The sequence below is a fragment of the Meles meles genome, chromosome 5 (genome assembly GCF_922984935.1).
Source record: "Meles meles chromosome 5, mMelMel3.1 paternal haplotype, whole genome shotgun sequence".
Classification (NCBI taxonomy): Eukaryota; Metazoa; Chordata; class Mammalia; order Carnivora; family Mustelidae; genus Meles; species Meles meles.
Window position 1 is genome coordinate 132,070,649 of NC_060070.1, and position 21,304 is coordinate 132,091,952.

The following is a 21,304-nucleotide window of genomic DNA, read 5'->3' on the forward strand; positions in this document are numbered from 1 at the left end:
GGAGTCTCCCTCTCCCTAAAACCCTCTCTCTGTGCCTTGGTTTCCTCACTGTAAAATGAGGATGTGCTGCAGAGTAGTTGTAAATGAAATGACCCATGCCTGCAGCATGTAGCATAGAAGAAGAGATAAAAATGGTAACCCCTGTAGTCTCCATAGTCATAAGGAACCATAACCAGAATTAATTTTTATAAATGTTCAGTCAACCTCTAGTTACATTTTTCTGGTAATCTAAATTTTCTTTCTTTCCTTTTTTAAAGATTTATTTATTCATTTATTTAGAGTAAGTGAGAGTGCATGAGCAGGTGGAGGGGCAGAGGGGTAGAATCCTCAAGCAGACTCCATTGAGCACAGAGCTGGACATGGGGCCCACTCCCAGGACCTGAGATCCTGACCTGAGCCGAAACCAAGAGTCAGATGTTTAACCGACTGAGCTACCCAGGTGCCCTGGTAAGCTGAATTTTCATAATGGTTTTGTTTAAACAAAGAATCCTGGCCAGAACTTGACTGCTTCTGATCTTTCTACATTTCTGGGCATGTCTGAATGCACATGAAAAGAGTTCTCCCAAAGGGTAAAGATGAGTAAGTCATAATGAATTGAGAACCTTTGTGTTTATAATACCTGCATTCCCAAAAGCTCTGGAGAATTGACCAGAGAGGCAAAGGGGAACCTGGCTCATTACACAGTATTTGGTTCCCTGGCCTTGCCTTTGATTCCCCACCTATTACGGACAGGCTGATTTCCCAGCTTCCAATCTCCTTATATATAAACAGAAGGAACATGAGCCTACTGCCATCCCAAGATGCTACCAAAGGAAGATGCAGGCAATGGAAGAAGCATCAGACCAACTCACTAGTCTTTTTCATTCAGATATTTGGACAAGAATGACTTGCTCTAATAGGGCCTCTCCAGAGCAGCTACACTAACCTCCACTCTCTTTACTTCCCTCAGTCCTCTGCCCAAAATATGAATAGATTGTTATAAGTTTGTATGTATGGCAGGACCACTGTCTGTCTCAGAGCGAGCTATTATAATTGATTATGGTTCTACAAGGTTATGGTTTATGGATTAAAACTTTGTTAGCTCAGGTAAGGTTTTTTACTTTGTTGATAAAGTTTATTCCATAAACAGAATGAATGACACCGAACCACTACTAAGATACTCAAACATATATAATTTAGTCCTTTAGAATTAAAGCATATAATTAAATTTTTTTTTTTTTTTGAGAGAGAAAGCGAGCAAGCAGGGGAAGGGCAAAGGAAGAGGGAGAGAGAATCTTAAGAATGCTCCATGCCCAGTGTGGAGTCTGACGTGCGGCTTGATCCCAGGATCAAGCTGGGGATCCTCTGTTCATGGTGGTACTCCCGGTGCCTTGTAGATATCATGAGCTTTCCATGACCCTGAGATCACGACTTGAGATGAAATCAAGAGTCAGATGCTTACCTGATTGAGCCATTTGGGGGCCCCAAAGCACATTATTCATTCACCAATATTTTCTAAGCATTATCAGTGTGTAAGGCACTGTGGTTAAGTGTGGGGATAGACACAGTTCTTGCCCTCAAGGAAACAAGGATCAAAACCCCTATTAAATGAAGAAACCACACATGCAACTCTCATGACTCGTCCACCTCTACGAAGGCATGTGTTAAAGATTTTATTTATTTATTTCACAGAGAGGGAGATCACAAGTAGGCAGAGAGGCAGGCAGAGAGAGAGGGGGAAGCAGGCTCCCTGCCGAGCAGAGAGCCCGATGCAGGGCTCGATCCCAGGACCCTGAGATCATGACCTGAGCCGAAGGCAGACGCTTAACCCTCTGAGCCACCCAGGTGCCCCAGTACCGACCACTCTTAGCCCTCTCTGCCCCTACCTTGGTAGTTCATTCCAGCGGACACTCAATAGCACTTAGGAATAAATATGGATTGTCTGAGATGAACATTACAGAAATCTATGGAAAGTGATAGTTTGACTTCTTCTTTACCAATTTGGATGCCTTTAATTTCTTTTTGTTGTCTGATTGCTGAGGCTAGGACTTCTAGTACTATGTTAAATAGCACTGGTGATAATGGACATCCCTGCTGTGTTCCTGACCTTAACGGAAAAGCTTTCAGTTTTTCTCCATTGAGAATGATATTTGCGGTGGGTTTTTCATAGATGGCCTTGATAATATTGAGGTATGTGCCCTCTATCCCCACACTTTGAAGAGTTTTGATCAGGAAGGGATGCTGTACTTTGTCAAATGCTTTTTCAGCATCTATTGTGATATGATACTATATGTGGAAAACCCAAAAGACTCCACTCCAAAACTGCTAGAACTTGTACAGGAATTCAGTAAAGTGTCAGGATATAAAATCAATGCACAGAAATCAGTTGCATTTCTGTACACCAACAACAAGACTGAAGAAAGAGAAATTAAGGAGTCAATCCCATTTACAATTGTACCCAAAACTATAAGATACCTAGGAATAAACCTAACCAAAGAGACTAAGAATCTATACACAGAAAATTATAAAGTACTCATGAAAGAAATTGAGGAAGACACAAAAACATGGAAAAATGTTCCATGCTCCCGGATTGGAAGAATAAATATTGTGAAAATGTCTATGCTACCTAAAGCAATCTACACATTTAATGCAATCCCTATCAAAATACCATCCATTTTGTTCAAAGAAATGGAACAAATAATCCTCAAATTTATATGGAACCAGAAAAGACCTCGAATAGCCAAAGGAATATTGAAGAACAAAGCCAAAGTTGGTGGCATCACAATTCCGGACTTCAAGCTCTATTACAAAGCTGTCATCATCAAGACAGCATGGTACTGGCACAAAAACAGACACATAGATCAGTGGAACAGAATAGAGAGCCCAGAAATCGACCCTCAACTCTATGGTCAACTAATCTTCGACAAAGCAGGAAAGAATGTCCAATGGAAAAAAGACAGCCTCTTCAATAAATGGTGCTGGGAAAATTGGACAGCCACATGCAGAAAAATGAAATTGGACCACTTCCTTACACCATACACGAAAATAGACTCCAAATGGATGAAGGACCTCAATGTGAGAAAGGAATCCATCAAAATCCTTGAGGAGAATGCAGGCAGCAACCTCTTCGACCTCAGCCGTAGCAACATCTTCCTAGGAACAACGGCAAAGGCAAGGGAAGCAAGGGCAAAAATGAACTATTGGGATTTCATCAAGATCAAAAGCTTTTGCACAGCAAAGGAAACAGTTAACAAAACCAAAAGACAACTGACAGAATGGGAGAAGATATTTGCAAACGACATATCAGATAAAGGGCTAGTATCCAAAATCTATAAGGAACTTAGCAAACTCAACACCCAAAGAACAAACAATCCAGTCAAGAAATGGGCAGAGGACATGAACAGACATTTCTGCAAAGAAGACATCCAGATGGCCAACAGACACATGAAAAAGTGCTCCACGTCACTCGGCATCAGGGAAATACAAATCAAAACCACAATGAGAGGGGCGCCTGGGTGGCTCAGTGGGTTAAAGCCTCTGCCTTCGGCTCGGGTCATGATCCCAGGGTCCTGGGATCGAGCCCCATATCGGGCTCTCTGCTCAGCAGGGAGCCTGCTTCCTCCTCTCTCTCTCTCTCTCTGCCTGCCTCTCTGCCTAGTTGTGATTTCTCTCTGTCAAATAAATAAAATATTAAAAAAAAAAAAAAAAAAAAACCACAATGAGATATCACCTCACACCAGTCAGAATGGCTAAAATTAACAAGTCAGGAAATGACAGATGCTGGAGAGGATGTGGAGAAAGGGGAACCCTCCTCCACTGTTGGTGGGAATGCAAGCTGGTGCAACCACTCTGGAAAACAGCATGGAGGTTCCTCAAAATGTTGAAAATAGAACTACCCTATGACCCAGCAATTGCACTACTGGGTATTTACCCTAAAGATACAAACATAGTGATCCGAAGGGGCACGTGTACCCGAATGTTTATAGCAGCAATGTCTACAATAGCCAGACTATGGAAAGAACCTAGATGTCCATCAACAGATGAATGGATAAAGAAGATGTGGTATATATACACAATGGAATACTATGCAGCCATCAAAAGAAATGAAATCTTGCCATTTGCGACGACGTGGATGGAACTAGAGCGTATCATGCTTAGTGAAATAAGTCAATCAGAGAAAGACAACTATCATATGATCTCCCTGATATGAGGACATGGAGAAGCAACATGGGGGGGTAGGGGGATAGGAAAAGAATAAATGAAACAAGATGGGATTGGGAGGGAGACAAACCATAAATGACTCTTAATCTCACAGAACAAACTGGGGGTTGCTGGGGGGAGGTGGGATTGGGAGAGGGGGAGCGGGCTATGGACATTGGGGAGGGGAGGCGAACCATAAGAGACTATGGACTCTGAAAAACAACCTGAGGGTTTTGAAGGGTCAGGGGTGGGAGGTTGGGGCAACCTGAGGGTTTTGACGGGTCAGGGGTGGGAGGTTGGGGGAACAGGTGGTGGGTAATGGGGAGGGCACGTTTTGCATGGAGCACTGGGTGTTGTGCAAAAACAATGAATACTGTTACGCTGAAAAAATAAATAAAATGGGAAAAAAAAAAAAAAAGAAATCTATGGAAAATTTCCCCTAAGCTCTGTGAAGAAATGCCTTGTTGATCAGGCACTGTTCTCTGTGTATGAGTGTGAATGAAAAGACAATGGTGGAACCCAATCTTCCTACCTGTATAGTGTGCTCTGCTTGCTGGGCCCAATAAGGGCTCCTGGTTCTGCCTTCCAATCTTCTGAATTTAAGGACACCTTTATTTATTCAAATTAAGGCATCCCCAGTTTCCACTTCAAATACCAACTGGCCCTACCTGCTCTTTTTATTTTCCTATAGCCTCTCCTTCATTTCATTGCCTGGTAGTCTGCAATGTGACGGGAACATCTAAAATAAGAAAGTAAGAATATGGGGAATGCATTTCCCTTTTGCCCTCCCAGTTCCACTTGGTGGATATGCTTTTATCCACATGTGATAAATATTTCATACAGAAACTGTCACTTGGAATCTAGTCTTCGCAGCTTCACTGAAACCACCGAAAAGAATTTCGGAGAGTCAGACCTATATTACAACAAGTACCATATGCCAAGAGCTTGCAGATTAGCAAAGCCTCTGGTGTCGCCACGGAGGAGAGCAGAGAACAGAGCTGCCTGAGAGAGGGACTGGCGGCAGCTCCCTTTCTGCACGTTTAGAGATCTGGAAGCAAACTGTGACACAGCTCCGTCATTTCAGCCCTTGAGATTTTAAAAGTATGGAGAGAAGCAAGCTGATGCACGGACGTGGGTGCAACCATCTTTCATTCATCTGAACATTCACCACGGGCCAGGCGCTGTGCTGCTTGCTTCACAAGACACACTTCTCTGTCTTCTCACCTCCCAACAAGGTGGGACCAGGAGGAGGAGCTCCACAGGAAGTCACCTTCCTGAGTTCGGAAAGCTAGGCAGTGACCACCAGGATTCAGAACCACTCCTGACTCCCTGGTCCCGTGCCCTTCATGCCTCCTAGCAGGGTGGGGAAATTGGAACCGAGTTAACAGGCTTGTCGCCTACTGCTGGAATTCACCTCACCAGACTGGCTTTTGTGTTCAGCTTCCTCTGGCAGAGCCAACACACTAATTCCCAGAAGGAGCTCCTGGCTTCCTTTCTGGTACAAGTGGCAGCCACAACCTCAGGCAAAGCAGGATACGTGGTTTGAGGTCCGAGTGAGGAGTACTGAAGGTTAACTCTGCTCATTGGGGAGCGGCTTTGCTGATGTTAGAGTGTTAGAGGGTGTTACACACATTGTCTCCTTTCATATTCACAAAGATGCCAGGAAGACTTCTCCTCAGAAAGGCCAAGTCTGCTGTTCTTGCCCTGAGGGCTTCTGTGTCTTCGTACCAAGCCATCATGACACTGTGAAGGATTAATGGAAGGCTCAGGGTATCTACAAGGCACCAGGAGTACCATGGTAAACAAGGAAATAGCCCTGCCTTTCTGGAAGGTCAGAGGCCAAGGGCAGACAGGCCTTATGAACATACCACTACAGTGCTTGGTGGCCCGGCGGACAAGATTTCGGCAGGCAAGGAAGGAAGAGGAAGGGTGTTCAAGGCCTCCCCATGGGGAGCTGGTGAACACAGAAAGGTGTTCGCTGGGCGTGTACTGTGTGTCTTGTGCTGTGCTGGTCCAATGGACACAGCAGACCCAGCCCTCAAGAAGCCTGCCATCTGGCAGAGGAGAGACTCAGCTGCTCCCCCAAGTCGTGACGCAATGGCAGGGCGATGCGGGCAGGACATCCAGCAGGACCGTCTGTGGGATGGGCCCTGCATGGCACACAGACAGACAGGGGCAAGCTGTCTTCCTAATGTCCCTAAACTGCCCAGCATAGAAAAGAGCGGTCCATGTCCTATGGGGAAAAATGGACTTGGTTCTAAAACACATTTCAGTGAGAAAACTACTAGGTATTATGAAAAACATGGATATCTGTAAAATTTCCCATAAGGGTGGATAAATGAAAAAAGCAAAACAAAGCACAAAGTGTGGCCATGCTCAGAACCTAGTTCAAAGCAAGAGGAACATCTAGTTTTGCTCTTTTTACTGGTCTCTTCTTCTCCATCCCATTCCTTCTTAGAGGCCTGTCGAGGCGCAGTAAAGAAAATGTCTTTGGTTAAGGGAGATGTTTACAATCTGTCAGCTGTCCGAAAGGGCAGCTTCTGTGCATGGTTCCAGGACCACTGACCTCACCACGATTCGGGTAACGGTCCCGCCTTCCCTGGTATTAAAAGCCTTTACAAAGTATAGCCAAAGGGTTTTCTTGAATCGACCCCGCTGCTGGGGCTGGCGACCAAGAACGAACATTACATAACTCAGCATTACATAACCCTGTTACTCCCCCACACCCAACAAAACACGCAGTCTGTGAGTGCAGGGCAGCTTGCTTTTCTTTTTAAAGTCAATTCAGTAAACAGAGGAGGTCGATGATATAATTTGCACTTGGTCAAAATCCAACATTCCCAGGTGTGTTTTTGGGACCCAACAAACATTAGCAATTATTTTCTGAGTCAGAAGGTGTCTGGTGTGAGGGAGACCCCGGAGTGTCATGGAGTAGCCCCCACCCGAGCCCCCGGAGGAAGGTGCCAGGAGAGGACTTGCATGCCCACTGGCAGTGGCTCTGGGCAGACCCCTGGGCTGTCGGCTCCTGGGCCGCAGCGCCTGGGTTTTTATTGGGCTCCAAAGGCAAGTCCACCTCTGTGGAGGCAGTTCTGGAACACACTCACCTACCAGTGAGACAGAATGACTGGTTGAAAGAAGCCCCAAGTCCGATCTCAATAATGCCAATTCACACACAAATCCCTGTGCCCCTGGAGATCTGGGAAACCAGTGCCCCCAAGTCCCTACTTTTCATGGATGAGGCCTAAAAGGTCATGGCCTTAGGGCGGTGCTACTGCTAATTTCTGACAGACTGAGGGGGAATTCCACATGGCCTCTGGGTTGGTGCTATTTTCACTGCATTCTGGAGTGGAGGTGGGTGGGGAGAAGAGACGAATTTAGGCCGTGAGAAGTGGAAAAGTCTGAGGAAAAGGAACTATTTAAAATACTGACTTAATTGTACACAAGCATTAATTGAATAAAACTAAGATTATTACGGTGCCACATCTCAGAGAATTTTTAGAGCCTTCTGATTATTTATAATGGACCATTTCAATACATGACAGCCTTAATTACCAGATTGGGGAAGAGAGAACATTTCTGACACAACATTTGGCTTTGGTATTTCAAAAACCGAGCTAGTACAAAACTAACATTAGCTTCAGAAGGGTACTCCTTGGCCTTGAGTAGAAAAATGGTGTGATGCTGATATTTTAAGAGAAATTAAAGAACATGACCAAGGCCAGAGAGGCTACTGAATAAGTATTAGGATTTCAGGTGAGGTGTATTTGGCTCTAACCCTCTTCCCTTCTCATGGCCACGACTCCTATTATGTCTTTGCATAAAATGACAAGAGTTTTTTGGACTCATAGATGTATAATTAGGAGGTCTCTGTCCAACAGCACCAGCGAATCTACCCTTCATATATACAGATGAAACACATCAAGTTTGAAAAAATCCAACTGCAAATAGCAAGTGCTCAGGAACCAAATGTATTTCTCTCACATGCCCTGGGAGTGCGGGATCGCTGGCTCCCTGCCACCCCAGGGGATGTGGTACAGAAACACAAATAACATAAATGGGGTGAGCCCCTTCCACTGCCCTGCCTAGAAGGTGTGACATTGTTCCACTGCCATCCTAGAAGATCTTCCGCATAAGCATGACTGAAATTAACTTTGATTACTTGAAAGGACACGCCAAGCAGCAAGGCATCAAAAGGTTTCCAGTGAAGGGCACTTCAGTGATAGCTTGTCAGGAAAAGCACAGTTGGAGCTGCAACCTTCAGATCTATAGGGAAATTCTGAGCAAACACTTCTTAAATAAGGTGGCTGAACTTTAACATTTTTCAGACTGTGGTTTCTGTATTTTTTTTTTCTTTTGAAGGCAGAGAGAGAAACAGAGTTTTTTGAGAGATGCTAAAGGAGATCAGCTCCTAGGGATAAACTATTCATGAGCCTACAGAAGGTAAGCTGTTACCTTCTAACATGAATTCTAAACGAGCAATTAGAAAAGGAAGCCTACCTCTTGCCTTCTTCTCCCAACTCCAGTGTCTTGTTTATCCCTGTTATGATCAGACCACACACAGCTTGATCTCTCTTCTAAGAACTGGCTGAAAAGTGAGACTAGACGTGGGCCCACCATTCCCCTAATTGTGTGTCCTTGGGGAGTTATTCCAACACGCAAAGTCTCAATTTCCTCATCTAACGCATGAGGAAACCAGCATTTTCTCACAAGGCTGCTGTTAGAAACTGAGAAAACTTGTTCAAATTGCTTTGTAGTGTCAGTGCGGGAAGAGGACGCAATGGGCCAACACTGACAGCAAGCACACAATCATCACCACTGCCACCACCACTACAGACCGGCACCACCTTCATCAATATTTATCGGTAAATCCATCTCTTTACACATGCGGTCGATGAGGTGAATAAACAAGGACCCCAAGATCACACAGTATGGTCCTATTAGAGCTGAGATTACAGCTTCCACTCTTGCTATGGATCAATGTACTTTCTGCTCCAGAGTTCATGGTATCTACTTCCACTTTGGATGCTTCAGCAACAAAAATGGTTCTTCAAGGAATTCAAGAGTGAAAAGCTCAGTAGGCTACATGGGAGGAGGATAATAAGAGTTCCCAAATGAAAACCCAAGCAAAACTTTCTATAAATAGCATTACTGTTGCCTTCCTCATGAGCTCTTCTGAACATGCAAGTATGAAAAAGAACTATTACTGTATATGAAAAATGCAGAAAGAAAATGGAATCTTGTTTTGTGCATGTCGATCTTGGAGGGGTCAAGCAAATTTAAGGCACAATTGCTGACAGGCATTTCTTCTACAGGAATGCTATCAGTATTGCCCCAGACTCGAGGATTTACTGGAATTTCTAGAAGATGCAGGGAGGGAGGAAATTAGCTCAAATTCTTCTATGAAGAAGTTTTTTTTTATAGCTGCAGAGAAACTATATATTGAACAGACGGAAAAAAAATGAATGTCATACATTGGCCAAGCTATAAAAGTAATCAACCCTTCTCATTTGACAGGAGTTTGGGGAATCTTTCATTCATACTGAAAGAATTCAGATATCCAAAAGATGCAGGGTTCACTCAGGGGGCAATTCCGGTCACTGTATATAAATTCATGTTGATTTCCTGAGGATTTTTATTGAAGTCCAAGACAGAATGCTTAAATCTCCTTTGCTTCTGACTGCTTTATTAGTTTTTAAATATGAAGATCGATCTTTTGATCTAATCTTCGTTGATCTATATAGGCATGGGGGAAAGTATTGCTGGGGTACCCTTTTAGAGTCCATATATTTCTTTTCTATGAAATGAACAAATAGGTGTGATCTAGAACAAAGACGAAAGGTTTGTCTCCTGAGAGTCAAAATAAGAAAGACCATCTACAAGGTCCTGATGGACTTCAAAATTCCAATCCCAACTCTGCTTCCAAAGAGCTTATAAAGTCAACTCATAATTAGATTGTATAGACTAGGTGCTTGATAAATATCTAGGGAAAGAAACTGTGGGCATGGAATTACAGAATATATAGTGTCATTCGATTTATCTAAAAGATCATGTTTCATGCAGCTGAGAAGACAGCCAGGGAGCAGGGAGAAGTCAAATCAAGAAGAAACTAGCATTAACATGAAGGTGGGGCTCGAGGAGACCACCTTAATCTTTTTCTTGCCTATCAAGTTAACGTATTATTGCTCTTGATTTGCTACTTAATTTCCTTTGAAAGAAAATGTTGTGCTCAGAGATATGCTGTAGTACTAGTAACACATATTCTATCAGAAAGGAAGGCTAATAGCAGAGGTTCTAGCAACATTAATAAAATAATTCAATTTTCTGACTTCTTGTAGCAGAAAGGTTTGACTAAGAGGAAGTCCTGAAATTTATGATGGAATAAATACATAGCTGGCTTACAACTTTACTTATCTATAGCCCAAACTCTGTTGAGTTAAGATCTTAGTAAAAATTGGTCAAGGAAAGCTGAGCATAGAGTAGTTTATTTAAAAAAAAAAAAAAAATGGGGGCGCCTGGGTGGCTCGGTGGTTTAAGCCGCTGCCTTCGGCTCGGGTCATGATCTCAGGGTCCTGGGATCGAGTCCCGCATCGGGCTCTCTGCTTAGCAGGGAGCCTGCTTCTCACTCTCTCTGCCTGCCTCTCTGCCTACTTGTGATCTCTGTCAAATAAAAAAAAAAAAAAAAAAAAAAAACCTTAAAAAAAATGTATTAGGTAGGTTACTGCAAGTAAAGAAGGGGACAGATATTTATGTGAAATGTTAAACCATGGGATTTTAGAATTGAAAGAAGCCTTAGAAATCATCGTATAATCCTTCGATTTTACAGATAAGAAACTGAAGGTTCACAGGTACAAATCCACTTGTTCAAGCTTCAAAAGACTTAAGTTCCCCATGCTTAAATACCAATGTCTAAAGCACTTAATTTTATTTTTCCCGATTAAGGAAAAAATTGATGACCAGTTATAATTCTTTTTTGTGGGGGAGGGGCAGATATTTTTTTATTGTGGAGAAAAGTCCCTTAAAATTAACCATTTTAACCATTTTTAAGTATACAGTTCAGTACTGCTAAGTACATTCACACTGTTGTGAAAAACATCTTCAGAATTCTTTCAACCTGCAAAGTTGCAACTCTATACCCAGTTAGCAGTAAGTGCAGGCACCCGGCTTCCTCCAGAGCCTGGCAACCACCACCTACAATCTGTCCTTCCGTGACCCACTCCCTTCACCCACTTCCTTCATTTGTGTAATGCCCTGGAGTTTCATCCATGCAGCAGCACGTGTTGGAAATTGCTTCTTTTTTTAAAGCTGACTAATATTCCATTGTAAGTATACACAACATTTTGTTTATCTGTTGACCCACTGGTGGGAATCTGTGTTGCTTCCACCCCTCGGCTATTATGAATAGTGTATATAATTCTTTTCATGTATTTTGCTTTCTCACTTTCTCTCTCTCTTTTTTAAAGATTTTATTTATTTATTTGAGAGAGAGAGCATGAGCATGAGCAAGAGAGTGAGAGAGAGCACACAAGCAGGGGGAGAGGCAGGCAGAGGGAGAGGCAAGCTCTCCGCTAAGCAAGGAACAACTCTACGTGGCACTCTATCTCGGAACTCTGGGATCATGATCTGAGCCAAAGGCAGATGCCCAACCGACTGAGTCACCCCGGCAACCATTCTACTATTTTTAACGGCTGCATGGAGTCTGCTCTGAATGGCTTGATACTTATGCTTGAGATGCAACAGCCATCTTCCCTAGTTCCTCTTGTCCATCCTGATGGGCAATTCAAAAACTTGCTCCTTTGGGATGTTCCTGATGTCCTCATCAAGCCCACAATTTTAGCTGAAAGCAGTAGTCAATAATTTCAAGAGAAGTTTTTATTTTTATTTTTTTAAGATTTTATTTATTTGACAGAGAGAGAGAGAGCACTAGTAGGCAGAGCGGCAGGCAGAGGGAGAAGGAGAAGCAGGCTCTGTGCTGAGCAGGGACCCCAATGTAGGGCTCGATCCTAGGATCCTGGGATCATGACCTGAGCTGAAGGCAGCCGCTTAACTGACTGAGCCACCTGGGCACCCCTAGAGAAGTTTTTATTTTTGTTCTGACACCTTACCAAGTTAGAGAGAGAAAGATATCCAGGTATTTTTTTTTTCCCCCTGCCAGGTGCTAGGAAGGATTATATAGTCCAAGTTCTGCTGGTACTTTGCCTGGCAGAGTCAAGTTGCTCTCAAGAACAAAACTATCCCAACCGTCTTTGTATAAAAGCAAATGGGAAGATGTTTCCTTTGCCTGGCTATGCATCACCACCTAAAAATGGAATTGAACACAAATACATCTTTGGTTGGGTTATCTTCAGCTGTGCCAAATCAGATTTCCATTTCTCTGGCAACAGAAATTGGAAAGAATTATTCCAGTTCTGTATATCTTGTGTGAAAGCTCACATCAGCCATGTCATTATAGAGACTAGAAATGAAGGGTATTGGAAACATTGATCATTCCAGAAAACTAATTAAAGGAAAACTTACTGCAGCTTCTGAGAGTAAAATTCCTTCAGATATCCTTGATGTGCCCTTTAAGGAAAACGAGGCCGGCAATCCCTTGCCATGTAGTGACTTACACACATCTATAGTGTTTTGATGCTGCCCTTTATCTGCGAATGAATGAGAAGCCTGCTTGGATCTGTCCTGTGACAAAAAAGCTGCCCATGAAGAGTCTAATTTTAGATGGGCTTTTTACGGAAATTCTCAATGACTGTTCTGATGTGTATGAGGTCACATTCCAAGAAGATGGTTCTTGGTGTCCAATGAGACAGAAGAAAGAAGCTATGAAAGTACCCAGCAATCACATACAAAAACAAACATTTCAATGTTTGTTTGTCTTCATAAGCCTTCTTCAGTGACTGTAGCCAATGAGGCAAGAAGGAAGTGGATGTTACTGACCTAACACTAGACTGCTCTTCCCAGGATGAGGAAGACCCTCTCTTTTGAATGGATGCCCAGTGTGACTGCGATCGATCCCGCTGTTCTTCACCTTCACATTCGCTAACAGACCATTCAGTACCATCCCGCCACAGGCCAACATAAAGCTTGTCGTTAGTTCTGCCAGGTTTGGATATTCCTCCTCTTATCCCACTTGATGCCTAGTACTGCCTCTTACGGTTTTGGGTAGTCTCACCTCACCCCTAACAGCAAGAATATGTCTGTCACCACCACCCGCCCTGAAAGCAGTCTCCACGTGAGTTCATCCAGCAGCAGGGTGACACAGGGGTCATCACCAGCAGGGGAAGCGTCAGTCCTGACGTCATCCCCTCATCAGATGAAAGGAGGACTCACCCGACCCTAGGACTCATTCATTGAAGCTCCTCTTTCTTGGGTCTCTCTCTGTGGAAGCTGTTGTTGTTTTTTTTTTAAACAACTACTTTGATATCTACCGAAACAGCAAATGGATTCTTTTGCTTTCCAAGAGATGAATCCAGATGAACGCATCAAGAACCAAATGACATGCAAGGATTTTTCTTATTCGTGCTGTACTCCGAACACCAAATACATTTAGCCATAACTGTATCTTCTTGAGAGATGGATTTCAATCTCCTATGTTACTGAACAGATTCTACAAATCAGTTTGAAACTTTTTTGTTATAATAAACAGCAATAAAATTACATAAATATTCAGGTAAAGACTTTTTTTCTAATTAAAGAAAGACGTAACCATTGATTCTAAAATGATAGCAACTTTTGTTTAATGTGATTTGGAGAAAATATATGCAAAGAAGTTGTTTGCCAAAAACAAAGCAAAGCAAAACAGAAAACCCCTATCTCCCTCCACACCCTGGCCAAAAAACCAAAAAACCAAAACAGAATAAAACAACAACACAAAACACACCAAAAATACACTGCACTGGCTTTAAGAACGACCTGTGTGGTATAAAACTGTTATCACTGAAAAGCTCCAAAACCTTGCTGTTACCCAGCATGTACAATCCCATACTATAGCATCAGGTATCATCGCCCAAATACTGAAGTTGCACATGAACCTCCTTTTGTGGGATGCCTTCCTTACTTTAGTACATGTACAACCCGTCCTTGGGGGCAGAACCAAACAGTATTTGGATGGAAATTTAGTGCTAAATCTGCTAGCCTACTTAAGCTGGTGGTTGGGAATCTTTCTTTCTTTTTTCTTAAAAATTAATTAATTTTAAAAAAAGATTTTATTTATTTGACAGACAGAGATCACAAGTAGGCAGAGAGGCAGACACAGAGGGAGAGAGAGAGGAGGAAACAGGCTCCCCGCTGAACAGAGAGCCCGATGTGCAGCTCGATCCCAGGACCCTGGGATCATGATCCGAGCCAAAGGCAGAGGCTTTAGCCCACTGAGCCACCCAGGCACCCCGTTTGGGAACCTTTCGACAGGGAATAGTTGTTTCTCTCCTAGAGATTATGGTTTTCCAAGTGAACTGTGTAAGGAAAGGGTCTATAACACACGCACATGCACGTGTGTACACACACACACACACACACACCCCTTCTGTTACCCGGAGTGCTTCTTCCTGAGAACCCAGGATGGCAGCATGGCCTTCATAGGATGCACTCTGATGAACATGGAGAACATCACACAGCTGGAAATAAACCCAAACTCTGCAGAGATACGTTGAGTTTTCACCGGGTTTCTAGATAAAGCTGCTACACATTTAGGCTGTAAATAGGCTAAGTATTTAGGCTGAGTATTCCTAAAGTCACAATCTTAATTGGCATATTCAGGGAAATTCTGTCAAAGTACAGAAAGACGGGTCCGGCAAGGCACGCCCACTGTAGCCAGAGCTTCCCACCCTCCACTGCTTCTTCTGTATCTTTTCTCACACACCTGTGGCTGTTTAGCTAGGCAGGTAACAAAGGTGACCACTCTACATCACAACACGTGGAAAATACTTCTGCTTTGAAGAACACAAAATCTCTGTGACTGACAAAGGGAGAGAAGGCCCGTGGGTGATGGCAACTGTCTTTAGAGGTCACCTTGAGTTGCAAGAGTACAGAATATAGAAGTAGTGACACCGAATAAGGCAGGCTCTCGTTGTTTAAAATCCACAGTGGCATGATAAACTCTAATGAGTGGGGGTGATTACTGAGAGCTATTCTAATTCATGCCTTATAGACATCAAAAGGAATACCTTTAGAACAACAAAATGGAAGAAAGAACCAAGATGAAAGCATGCTTGACCTTTTTGCTCTTCTTTCTGATATGAATGACCCCAGGGGCCTTGTTTACTGTCCGAGGTAGAAAGTACTTAGATACTTCTTTGCTACCCAGATTGTATGAGTTGTTAGCCCAACCCTATACACAACCCAACTTCTGTGCACCCTTTCTGGCACCATCTGGCACATACACAAAAGGTCTCTCCAACTTTTTTTTTTAAAAGATTTTATTTATTTGAGAGACAGAGACAGCACAAGCTGGTGGAGAGGCAGAGAAAGAGGTAGAAGCAGACTCCCTGCTGAGCAGGGAGCCCAGTGCAGGGCTTGATCACAGGACCCTGGATCATGACCTGAGCCAAAGGCAGATGCTTGCCAGACTGGGCCACCAAGGCAACCCAGGCCTCTCCAACTTTTTGAGGCCTCTTGGGAAGCAGAGAGTAAGCTAGGTTTAGTGGGGACTGGTCCAGAACTTGCTGCAGAAAGGAAATACTCATACAAGCTGTCAGGGTCAATCTATCTTTTTTCCTTTTTTTTTTTTTTTTAAGAATTTTATTTATTTATTTGACAGAGAGAGATCACAAGTAGGCAGAGAGGCAGGCAGAGAGAGAGAGGAGGAAGCAGGCTCCCTGCTGAACAGAGAGCCCGATATGGGGCTTGATCCCAGGACCCTGAGATCATAACCTGAGCCAAAAGCAGAAGCTTAACCCACTGAGCCACCCAGGGGCCCAATGTCAATCTATCTTTACAGAACCATTTTATATGGACATAATAGGAATTTAAAGAAAGAGGGAAGATGCCTCTGCTAGTTATAGGATATGAGAGGGTGTTTGTTGCTGGAAAGAAGTTAGAGACTGACAGACTGGATTATAATTTTCAGGGAAGAGTTGGTCTAAGAATGTCAAAGAAAGAACAAGTGTATGCCAGGCTTCTACTGAGTGGGCCATAATTATAGAGAGTGAGTAAAAGGAGTCTGACTTGCTCATAATGGAGGAAAATGATTTGCCATGCTACTTCTTGAAATCAGAGTAATCCTTAGGAGGGTGTGAAAGGAGAATGGGAAATACTAATGCTAAGCAGAACCCTTCAGGGTTGCCACAATGAAGCTGAAATCTCTCAGTGCCGTAGTAAGGACACGAAGGAAGAATGGCCTCTGAGGAGAGGCTGTGCTGGGCTGATGTGGTCCTGACCTATCTTGGGTACAAAATGGGGGAATGACTTAAGAATATCTTTATCCTTCCATTTCTACGGACTCAGGAGCGCATGTCTTTGAACTTTTGAGTTTGCTCTAAGCTCAGGTCTGGCCATGTGGCCATGGACAAGGATCCAGCTTACACCTTGGTTTCTCTACCTCAAAAAACCAGAAGAAAATCTTTGCTCAGAGACTTCTTTAAAAACTCACATTCTTAACTGTGCGCAGTTGTATTATTAGCAGCACAGCTGCTGGAAGGGACTGAAGACATGTCCACAGAGAGCCAGATCCACTTTCAAGACAGCCTAGACAGCAGGAAAGAGGTAAACAGTGTCGGAAGAGGACAAAGTCAGGTGGAGGGTTCCACTTTGAGCACTGCCTTTACAGATATGCATATCCAATGGCTACAAAGATGTCCAGGGGCTTTGTCATCCATGCAAAAGTGATGGTGAGATTGATGTGCATCTGGGTGGATGGTCTTTGCATCCACGTATGCAAGAGGGATCTGATAGGAAGGATATTACAGCTCACGCCGGTTATGTCTCATTAGATTAGTGGCTAAGAGCCTCATTAGGTTTCCACTTTCCTCTCATGATTCATTCTCTTTGAGGAGAGGTAGCCAGCAAGATACCATGATTTGGTGGCTCAGACCTCCCTGCCTGAGATGTATGATCTCAGGGGCCAAATATATCTTCACATATTCCTTTGGCCCACAGAGGATTCCGGAGAGTCCACCAGAGGTGGGGCTTTTCTAGATACTCCTGATGACAATAATAGCAAGTATTTACTATGTGCCAGCATCCTTCTAGGGCTTCACATGTGTTAATTTACCTGCTGCTCATCATAACCCATGAGGTTGGGCCTAGTCTCATCTGCATTTTATATCAGGCATCGAGAGACTAAATATCTGGCTCAAGTTCGCAAGTCAGAAGCCTGAGTCAGAATGTGAACACAGGCAGGCTGGCCCCAGAGCCCATGCTCTGGCCAGTCAGGCACTGGTGACCATTATAGGGGAGATCCCTATCCTCATGGAGGAAGAGAAAACAAAGGCAGTAAGTGATGTTATTTTCAGGACTGATAAATGCTGTAAAGAAAATCAAAGCAAGCTGTGGGACAGAGTGACAAAAGGAAGGCTATTTTTAGACAGTGTGGTCAGGACAGCCCTCTGCGAGAAGGTGAAATCAGAATAAAAGTCTGAGGGAACCAGGGAATCAAGCAACAGAAGGTCTGGGGAGAGAGTACTCCAAGCAGAGGGGACCAAGCCTCCACGATGGGAACAAGCTGGGGGTGTTTCAGGGACATCAGGAAGGCATCCCAAAGTGTGAGGGAGACGAGCAACGGAGAGCCTTTGAGAGCTTCTTAAGGATTTCAGATTTTATTGCCATCGTGCTATGAAGGCTCTGGAGGGTTCTGAGCAGGGGTATAATCTGTTCTAATTTCCCTTTTAAGAAAAGAACACTCAGGCAGTATGTGGAGAACAGATCATGCAGGCATGGGAAATCAGGGAGGCACATCAGAAGGCTATGAGGGGGGAGCCTGGGTGGCTAGTTGTTAAGCATCTGCCTTCAGTTCAGGTCATGATCCCAGGGTCCTGGGATTGAGTCCCGCATTGGGCTCCCTGCTCAGTGGAAACCTGCTTCTCCCTCTCCCACTCCCCCTGCTTGTATTCCCTCTCCTGATGTCTCTCTGTCTCTGTCAAATAAATAAATAAAATCTTTAAATAATAATAATAATAAAAGTAAGTACCTCAAATTAAAAAAAAAAAAAAAAAAAAAAAGAAGGCAGCAGCTCTGAGAGCTTCCAGGGTGAAGAAAATAGACACTGCTTTATTTCAGGCCTTTAGGCTACGGTCAGCTCATATAAGCCTAGAGCAGGGCAGTTGAAGGAGTCACTAACATCTCATAAGCTAACCACGGTAAGTGTTACACCTGGATTCAGGAAGTCTTAGGAAGAAAGGAAAACGAGCAGGAACTTCCCAGTTGTTGACCTGTAATTGGCTAACTGGTTCTCTAATGGAATAGGAATGCTTTCACTTGTCAAAACCTTTCTGAGCAGAGTTTTCAGGGCCCAAATAATCATCTTCTGCTCTCCTGGCAAAGCGTCCTGGGACCGAAAGTAGGCAACCTGTCCCCAACCGGCAAGGAAGGTACCCTTGACAGGCTGTCCTGAGGAGGGCACCCGGCTCCCACAGGTCCAGAGGTTGCAGCATTTTGAGCTGGTTTTAAATGTGGGTTCACTGGGGATGTCTGACAGTCGAGAATCTTTGTGTTCTTGAGAGGGTGGTTTTAGCATTTCAAACCGGGAGGGGACACAGACAATTACATAACAGAAGAAATGGCGGCACAAAGTACTTACAGGCACCTTTTCTAAGCAGTGTCTACTCTGCAACTCTATGCTAAAGGATAAAGCCAGTCTGTTTGGGAGATGCTTGCCAGCGTCTACATCAGAAAGTGCCAAAGAACTGATTCTGAGTTTATGTGAAATGAGGACTCAGGCTGCTTGTTTTTTCCCAAATTCCAGTGCTAAAGCATCCCATAAAATTCAACCAGTGATGCCTGGAAAATGCCATCATCCTACAGTTTTCAAAATGAAAACTCATTTACCTGCCAGTATCAAAGTATATGCAAATACGCAGATCGGTTTCTTTTTCTGACTATCCTATTATCTTTCCCTGGCCTTCACTGAAGATCATTTCCTAGGTTTGTCTGAATGTGGCAAAGTTATTCTGTGGCTAGAAAACTGGAGAACTCAAGGACAGTTATCGGAATCTGAAAAGTCATTCTAGAAGGGATTGTTTCATTACCTTGCAAGACTTTGGAATTTGACATAAAGAGAAATCTACGGTAGTTAATATTGCTTCTTTTTTGGAATCACCTGGAGTCAAGCATGAGGAGGGGTTAGGGATGTATATGTATGTATATCTAGGCATATATATGTCACATAGTATGATATGATTTGCTGTCAGCCGAGCTGCTATCTCTGATGATCCTAAACAAGCCCTTTCCAAAACTCGAGGCAGAACTGAGGGAAATGGTAAGGGATTTCACACTTTATAAGCAACTTTACTGCAAGTAAGAGAGATAAGAAACAGAAATAGAGCTTATGTATGACTGTTGCTAAATCAAAGAAAAATAGTGAAAAGGTTGATTTTTTTTTAGAGGACGAGAAAACCAACTGAGAGCAGGCTACTTGGCCTCTGACTCTCTAATTAATTTTGCAGAAAGAGGGACATATCACACTACCTAGGAGACCATGCTGCTGCAGATGTTCTGGTCCACCTCTGGAGGAAGAGCAAAGCAAGCAGAAATCAAGGTGATCCCTGGCACTTCTACAAGACGAGACAAAAACACCTTCCAGGGTTTGTTACAAGGGTCAGTAGCTAAGCAGCTGTGCTCTACCCCATTTGCACTTGCCGATACACCTTCCAAGTGGCAACAAAATTCAGGTTCCTCACCAACAATAGTGTCTCCAAGGAAAGGGCAATAGCACCTTAAATTATGATTTTAAAAATACTAGGAAAAGTAGAACATATTTATGTTCTCTGACATATGTCAATGCATAAATGTGTAAATATATCTCACAAAGGGACATTTTTAAAAAAGTGTCACATTTAAAGGTCAGCCTTTAGTAACGATGAGAATGCAGCCCCCAGGAAGGATGTATTCCCGAGATTCTGGAAAGCTGATATTTTCCTTTATGTTCTCCCTGAGTTCAGCAATATGATAGGTCATCTTTCTGTGTCTATATGAGTAAGACGAACAGTTTCATGACCCCATGGTATAAATCATAAACACCAAAAGCAGTGATGGCCAATTAAGGGGGATATGTCAAAGTTTACAGCTCTTAATGAAAGACAGTACATCATCGAACCATCTTACCTGTCGACGAATTATTCCAAGGTCTCTTTTGGCTTTATTCACTAGGGCTTGAATTTCTACAGGATCCTTTACATTCTTATTTTCTCTGAAGGCATCTCTTATCCTCCTGACAGCATAAGTTCTAAATGAATTCAGGAGAAAAAAAGAAAAAGTGTCAGCAATCTGAAGCTATGCTTTTAAATGAAATCAAAAGCCTTTCCTTACGAATTAACTGTCTGTATTCCCCTGTGGATAATCCACTTAGATCCTGGCTCTTGGGACAGGTCCATCTATTACTATTCTGGGATGACTAAGCAAACAGATTAGGGGAATAAATCTAGCACAAACAATTCACATATACATGGCAAACTGCTACTGAATTGCTCCTCAGATTCCCGGTTCTTCAGTTGTTCACGTCTGAGTTCTCTCCATTAATGTGGCTAACTGAACCTTTAACGTACAGGGACAAAGCAAGAATTAAAAGAGGTGAAACAATGTGCCACATATTCATGCACTAAGATGGTGATCTATGCCTCACTTGGGTCAGCTCTCCAATCTTCTCCCATCTTTTAGCTGTTTATTCCTCTTTTGGAGTATAACACGTAAGGGTCCTACTACAGTCGAGAGTGGAGATCATAGCAAAATGCTTTTCTCCATCCTTTTTTTTTTTTTTTGATTTATTTATTAGAGAGAGAAAGAAAGCGAGAGAGCGAGAGCACAGGTAGGGGGAGGGTCAACAGGAGAGACTCTTCAAGCAGACTCCCCAAGTGAGGAGCCGGACGTGGGACCCAATCCTACAACCCATGAGATCATGCCCCGTGCTGAAACCAAGAGTCAAATGTTGAACTGACTGAGGCACCAGTGTGCCCCCGCCTGGTTTTTATCCTTCACATTTTTATCC

The 21,304-nt window shown here is 43.3% G+C and overlaps 1 protein-coding gene and 1 pseudogene across 5 annotated transcripts in view; one reads left to right on the forward strand and one right to left on the reverse strand.

The window, feature by feature from the left end:
* Window positions 1-21,304, reverse strand: part of LYRM4 (LYR motif containing 4) — a 172,244-nt gene that overhangs the window by 109,694 nt on the left and 41,246 nt on the right. For all 5 annotated transcript variants that reach the window (XM_046006752.1, XM_046006751.1, XM_046006750.1 and 2 more), the window contains exon 2: window positions 20,425-20,545. In XM_046006752.1, coding sequence (XP_045862708.1) covers window positions 20,425-20,545 — 121 coding nt within the window. The remainder of the gene's footprint in view (window positions 1-20,424; window positions 20,546-21,304) is intronic.
* On the forward strand, window positions 11,869-13,524 carry LOC123941549 (annotated as a pseudogene).